Below are 7801 nucleotides of genomic sequence, written 5' to 3' on the forward strand. Positions count from 1 at the left end.
AATAAGCGTTTTAGTGACTAGAACGGTTTAAAGTGTACTGAAATTATTAATGATTAACCATGAAACATTTAAATGTGACATGATGACCACATGGATAAAGGAGAGCAGAAATCATCAAAATTCTATTTTGTAACTTATGTTCCATATTTTATTAGTGAAGAGGACACAACATCATAAAATCTAGAAACACATTTGCTAACTATATCACCTTATCTATCAAGTAGAGATCTATTCAAACTTTATATTAAATATAGTAACAAGGATTTAGGGCATTGAGATGTTATAAAGTGACTTTAAAATGTTTAAAACAAAAGAGAGTAATCTTATGAAATAAGTTGTTATTTAGCTTCAAAACTCTTACTTCAAAGCGTGCAAGAACTCCTTTGTAAATAAATGTGCTGATTTTGTGCCAAGATGATAGTCATAGCTAGCAAATGTATCGAGTCCCTATGGACATATCCATATATAGAACTGGTTTAGCTCAACAAATGGCAGCAACGAGAAGCGAGAGAAAGGCCATTGCTGCAGCGAAGCCCATTGGAGCCATAGAATGAGCTGCGCCCGAAGATGCTGGGGATGGCGCAGGTGATGATCCACTCTGAGCCATCACGCTTTCACGGCTCAGGATACCAAACACCACCACAAGGAGGGCAATGCACGAGGCCATGGCGGTAACCGATCCCTTCAACTGAAGAAAAGCCATTGTCTTCTTGAAGAGACGAAGTGCTGTAAAATGCAAAACCGCCCACAAAACAAGAGAATGAGTAGGAGCCAGAGCAGGCAATCTCTCTCTCTCTCTACACACACACACACACACACACACACACACACACACACACAAAGAATGAGACTCTCTCTCTCTCTCTCTCTCTCAAAAAGAGAGAGAATATCAGAGGCAAGACGATCTCACACTCTGCAAGACGATTAAGGAGCGAGCGGTCTGAGGAATCAGTTGTGAAACTGTGCTGTATGCTTGGAAAGCTGTGGAGACTTGCTGCAGCAGAGGCACAATATAGAAGGTTTTATATAGTGTAGAGATTGCAGTAGGTCTTGGGAGGAGTGCGATGTGGGCTGGCTGGCTGGCCGGCCGGTGTAGGGCTTTGCAGGATTTGCAAGCGTGGAAGGGGTTGGCGCGTCGCCTCGTTGTTTTATAATTTACGCGAGATAACATGACCCTGTCCAAGGGACACGTGTTTCTACTAAAACCTTACATGAATCCTTCTCGTCGAGGGTTTTTTTATTTCTTCATATTTTCGCCCAATCGGAACCTTTTTTTTTTACATCTAGATTTTTTGCTGCTTCCCCATTTTGCCTATTTTCATCAACATATTTTCCTACTTCCATCAATTTAGAGGTGGAATTTTTTACATTTCCAGCCAGCTCAAGAATCAAGCAAACCCAACCTTTTCTAGTTTTAAACCAATCCTATCAATAGATGTTATGTATATTTACACATGTCTCTTTCTTATTTTTGCCACCCTGCACACATATATGGATGTGTGTGCACACCTAGTTTGTGCATATGTGCGCACAAGGGTCACATTCATAAGAGTGTGTGTGTGTGTGTGTGTGTGTGTGTGCACGTACACACACACGACACACAAGAGAGAGAGAGAGAGAGAGAGAGAGGGCACATGGGAGCATGCACTCTTGCTTGGGCTTTTCAAGCCATTACATATTCAAGGCAAGCTATTCTTTTTCAAGCTTGTCTATTATTATTAGTCTTACACAAAAAAAATTACACAACATTTAGTTTAATTAGTGAATATTCCATGTGCAATGATTACACCCCCTTGCTTCCCTTCTTACCCGAGGAAGCCTAATTTGTAAGAAAGCCCCCATATCAGTTGCATGTGGAGTGTATAAAAAAATAGTTCCATATAGATGATTATATACATATAAATGTATATATGTGTACACACACACAAACACACACACACACATGTATGCATGTATATATATATATATATATATATATATATATATATATATAATTTTATACATCATTCAAAGAAAATTATTTACCACCTCTTATGTAAGTCAAATACACATTGGTAGTAGCTAACACTTGATATCTTAGTGTGAACCCAAAAACCCCCGCCCCCTTGCGCGCGATCCTATAATAAAGAGGCTTAAGTCATCTCATTAAGATCCCCACACAACACCCCTAAATCTCTGTTACAAATGCCAAAAAAAAAGTTTTTTTTAAGATAGGCATCGAAAGGTCCTCAAGGTAGCTTCTTGAACTAGGCACTCCAAAAGATCAAACATCACATATTAGGGCTCACAAATTATGCACGTAGAGGGACTGCCACATAGCTCAGGCATGGAAGGGGAAACATCCCATATACAAGGGAAAATTTGAGGCCTTTGGCAGGGATTTCACTGACGTAAACGAGAACATGTGAACATGTTAATAACATATGTTAATAACACAAACGGTAACATGAGAACATGTGAATAACTTATTCACATGTGTTATTATCACAAAAAAACTTGTGATCACGTGAATATTAAATCCCTGGCCTTTGGCCATGCCCTCGTGAAGCAAAGGGAGGTCAGCATGGATCTAGCTTCTCCTCTCCTCTCCTCTCCCCTCTCTTGTCTCTCTACCAAGATCCCTCTTGCATGCATGTGGAATCGAGTGAAGGTTGAGCTTTCGATATCTATGTCCCTCTTTTCTCTTAACCTAGCTCTTGAATATCCACTTGGGTGACACAAGTGGTCGTGGAGTGAGTCCCTAGCAGCCTCACAAAGGGGAGTTAACCCTCATTAGGGTTGGCTAAGTGCACATCTCTAGCTCGACCCTTGCATGGTTGTTTCTCTTCTTCTTTCCCTCTCTTGTGTGTAGAGTGTATGTTTAGCTTAACATATTTAGCATTGTTGCCGCGCCGGGGAAAGCACTTAGCTTAGGGTCCACATATTTCATTTGCTAGAGTCCTCATTTGGCCCGGTTGGAGTGCAAATCCACCAGTTGATTGCTTGTTGTTTGAGTTTGTTGTTTGTTTGTTTGATTGTGTTCAATGGAGCTATGGAGGTCAACCAGAGCATTGGAGCATTGAGGTCTTCTGGGAGACACAAGCAAGTGTTCAATCTTTTCTCTTGACATTCATACAATTTTTTATTTTTGTTCATTTTTTGTTAAGTTTGCACCATAGTTTAATTATCAAATTAATCTTAGTTTGTTAGGTTTCTTTACGCATTCTAGGTATCGATAGGTAGCTAGACATTATCTCTAGCTCCCTATCCAAACCAAAATCCAAAAAAATATTGGGAAGATACCTGAATTTGTAAAAATCAGAGGACGAAAGTAGGCAAAATCCCATTCTGGATTAATCTCAGAGAAGCGAAGGCCCGTTCCTTTCATAGTAGTGAATGCAGATCTTATAAAATCTTTAGCTCCCCCATTAATTTGGCAGCAAGCATTAAAAAGAGAATATTTGCATTAAGTAGGCATAAATTACATTTAACCAAGGGGTACAACTACACTATCAGAGAATATTTGTAGGTGGTAGTCAGACCTGCAGAATTAAATTCTCTAAAAAATATCTAAAAACTAGAAGTGAACGCCCGTACCATTCACAGCGTACGCCTATTCCATTTGAATCACACCACTGTTCCTTCCCAGAAGCGTATGCGCGTTCCAACGTCCCTTTAACTTGCCACACCCGTGTCAGTTTTTCCATGCCCCTGTGTCATTCTACTTTTCCCCGGCTATAGCAAGCGTACATCCGTGCCATTTGTGCCACGCCCGTACCATTTCTCCTTTCTATAGCATACGCTCGTGGTGGGTGGCAACCATGCCATGTCCGTACCATCATGTCCGTACCATCTAATTGCCACACTTGTACCTTCTTCATTCAAAAGCGCATGCATGTTCCTTCCTAACGCCATGCCCGTGTCCTCTAGGAAGCGTATGCGTGTGTCATCTTCTTTCTATGAGGTGTATGCCCATTCCCTCCTGACGCGTACACCCATACCATCCTAAAGCATATGATTGTACTATTTCCAAAAAAAAGGATTGTTCACAAGGAGGTTCTACACAGTAATTCCAAACATTCATGCACCTATGTTCAGGTAAATTGGTGTGAAACAATCCCTTTTTTTGACAATATAAACTCTCCTGAAGCTCCCTTGCTCACTCATCATAAGGTCATACCCATCGGTAAATACAACGTGGAGCCAAATGGTGCTCGTCTTTGATAGCACCAATGAGAGAAAAGACCATCGCAACATGGGACGGGAAACTCTTGAACTTGAAACAAGATAACTTGAAGCTCAGTGTATGGACAGACCACCTGTCTAGGAGCAACCTCTCCCACACATTCACAACGAAGCCTTGCGTCAAGGCTCTACAACTTTATCCTCGGTAGCACACAGTTCGAAGAGCCACATCCCAGGATGAGAGGTATGGAACACCAAAAAGAAAGAGAGCCCACACCGTCTCTAGAGCCTAGATCGAAAATAGGCCAAAGTGAGATCCATTAGACCCAGACCATCTGCCAGTCTAGAGAGCCATGTCTGTCTCTCGAGGGTGGACGATTCATTCACAGGGCCTAGAGACCCATACAAAACCCAAGGCCAGATCCATCTTCCCAAGGGCTAGAAACATTGTACCAGAGAGAAAGGGCCTACCCATTCTTATCACATCAACTGGCCCACCAGTATATCAACAATACCCACCACGAGGACCTTACCGAGGATACCACATGGGGCCACATGAGGCACAACCCAATCCAATCATAAGGCAAGGGCCTCCAATGGTCTATTATCTGCCTGGCCCCGCTCCTCCACCCATCATTCCCCAACCGGCACCCTCTCCAGCCATGGTAGGGATAACACTAGAAATGTTAAGATTAGCCATGGAAATAGAAAGGGGGTGGCTGCGGGCGCGTCACGCTCCCAACCCCGACTCAACTAGCACCAGGACCCAAACTAGAGTGGAACAAACCCACAAACATCTTGAAGCTAATCACTAAATTCAACGGGATTGGAGACCCCATCCCGCACTTAGAGATGTTCAACCATATCTATGAAGCCTTTGGCCATGTGGAAGATAAGTGAAGGTGAGAGCCTTTGGTCTAACCCTAGATGGTAAGGCTGGCCAATGGTTTAGGTCCTTGAAAACTGAGGACAGGGATACCTTTGAAGCCTTGAAAGAGGCCTTCAAGGTTGGATATTCTCATCAGGGAACTAGATGGAGTCTTGTTCTCAGTAGCTGCACAATGTTAGACAAAAGGATGGGGAAACTATCCGAGATTACATCAAGAGAGTCAGATATCTCCACTCCTGTGCAATGCCAGAGATAAGTTCTCTGATGAAAGGTTAATAGGGAGATTTCTAGAAGGTCTAGATGATGTACCCCTACATAACTCCTTGTATGCCTTGGCCCATACCTCCTTTGAGCAATGGTGCAAGAGTGCTATGGACTTCGAGGAAAACTTCAAGGGAACACGTTCCTGAGACCTCCATGAGGGTACATCAAAGCCTCATTCAAGACCACCAATACAAAATCTGATGGAAAGAGCAAGAAGTCCACTTTTGGACAACAAGTCGAGCAGTTGACCGCTGCGTCAATGTGCAAAAAATGACCCAACATTGGAGAACTAGCCAAGGTCCTGGCCAAGGTCGAGATCAGGTTGGCCAACCCCATCTCTATCCAAAGAGGGAGCTAGTATGGTGCTCGATTTATCGAGCTAACCATACCAGCACACGGAGTATCCACATTTGCGACCCCGTTCCACCCTCTATTATTGCACATATTCCCAAAGATGGGGCAATCATGAAGTCACAAATTGTTATCAGCGAAGGGCTACTCAAGCCCGTGCTCTATCTCAAGCCACCTCAAGCCCTGCTTGCAAACCCAACGCAACCATTGGCCTTACCAGCACCTGCTATTCACAATGTCCCTCAACCAGGCCAAGAAGTGGCCCAAAGAGGAAAACCTGAGGGTACCCGAAACGCCCTCACCACCCCCCGTTCTCCCACCTCAACCCCCATTGCAACCCTAATGGAAATTTTTGAAGAAGGGAACGAGGGGGGTGTTCCTAAAGGTTCTACCTATGAGCCTCTAGAGCTAACCAATCCACCCTCCCACATTCTAAGCCACTACATGATGGAGAGCAATGAAATGTTCCTAGTGTACATAGCTGCCCCAATGCCACGAGGATGGGACATGAATACAATACTCGCAAAGTGGGTGAGTGTCCAATCAAGAAAAGGATGGCAAGCACCTCAATAGGTGCTGCCGCATTAACCTCGTTATGCATTGGGTGTGGGATAGACCATATGTATAAGGATTGTCCACTGAGACCAGAAACAACACCGAAGTCTTGTGAAGCTAATCCCATCACCAGCATTAACTTGTTGAGTGTAAGAGATGGCTTCATCCATACGGTCCCTCTCAATGCCATAATCAGATTGCAAAACAGATAGAGGGCCACAGCTCATGCTGCATGAACATTGGCAAAGCAGATAACCGGGTAGTCATTAAGAGTGGTTCAAAAGATGGCACGACCACACATGCATCAACCTCTTCGTCAAAAGAGGAAGATCTGCTACACTCAGCCACCCGAGCTAGGGAACCGATTGACAATAACCAGCTCCCTAAAAAGATTTTCTTATACCCTAACCCCATAGAGGAGAAGGAAAGACTCTTGGCAGCCCAAGAATTGGTCAGGGACCCACTAAAGAAGCTTAGGTATATACTAGAGAGCTCCTAGACCCGTCACCCCCTCATAGGCCAACACAAGCAGCATCACCCACTGTAATAGCTACCCCCCATCAAGGAAACTAGGTAGCCAAATGTCTTAGAAATATGGGGGATGACCATCTCAAAAGAGCAGACACAGACATCCCCATCCAGATACCTTATACAAACAAGACAAGACAACCTTCCTCATGCGGAACAACCCCTTCTCCTGGAGACATTGCTGGTCTCTCTTCTCAGATCTAGATCCCCATTGGCACCTTGATTCAAGGTAGCCAAAGCCTATGGAAAGATCTGAAGGATTGGATGGAGGGATGCCTCGAGGCAGGCATGCAAGAATCCATAGAGCTTGATAGCTCTAATGAGTCTAAGGAAGACAAGCTCATTGAACCCCACAAGATCACCGACACCCCCACGGTTTGAGTGAATAAGCTCGAACAATACTTTGAAGGTGATGAGCTCAATGTTACATTGCCGATAACCTTCAACAGCCTCCAGGTCAAAGCAATCCTGGATGGGGGAGTAGGAGTGAGCATTGTTACCAAACAATGCTGGGAAAAATGGGGAGCACTGCCATGGTGGATGACACAACATTACTAGTAAAACTCGCTGACGAAGCCACCACTAGACAAATTGGTCTATTGAAGGATTTAAAAATAAATATCCTTGTAACCACCTTCCGCCACACCTTTGTGGTGATGAACTTCAGACGCTAGACAGTTTCATATGACTGCATTCTTAGGTGATCTTTCATGAGGGACACTAAAATGATCCATGATTGGGACACCGACCATATCTACATTCGAAGGAAATATCAGACAGTTAAGATCAACCTACGCACGTGGAAGGTACATCCCATGAGCGGAAAACCCTTCACAGAGGACTCAGTAACAACTACTAGATCCATTGCAGTCCATCTGTGTGTCAAACGTGCCATAAAACAATCAATGATGAAAAGGATAGCGAGGAATGTCCGCCTCTTCCGGAAGCTAGAAGACTCTGAGGATTGGATGCATATCCTTGCAACCCCCTAGACATACTTCCAAGATGCACAGGAACTAGGTTTGCTACAGGCAAGAGATCACATCTCTC

General features: G+C 43.9%; 1 protein-coding gene across 1 annotated transcript; it reads right to left on the bottom strand.

Moving 5' to 3' along the window:
* Positions 1-278: 278 nt before the first annotated feature.
* LOC147608276 (uncharacterized) lies at positions 279-3894 on the bottom strand. The gene is made up of 3 exons (XM_086789057.1): positions 3852-3894; positions 911-994; positions 279-726 (listed from the first exon to the last, which is right to left on the bottom strand). The coding sequence occupies exons 1-3, from the start codon at positions 3892-3894 to the stop codon at positions 482-484; spliced, it is 372 nt and encodes a 123-aa protein (XP_086645183.1). The 3' UTR covers positions 279-481.
* Between the last annotated feature and the right edge of the window lie 3907 nt (positions 3895-7801).

This window comes from Cibotium barometz, chromosome 53, assembly GCF_041138505.1.
Source record: "Cibotium barometz isolate CiBa-2024 chromosome 53, ASM4113850v1, whole genome shotgun sequence".
Classification (NCBI taxonomy): Eukaryota; Viridiplantae; Streptophyta; class Polypodiopsida; order Cyatheales; family Cibotiaceae; genus Cibotium; species Cibotium barometz.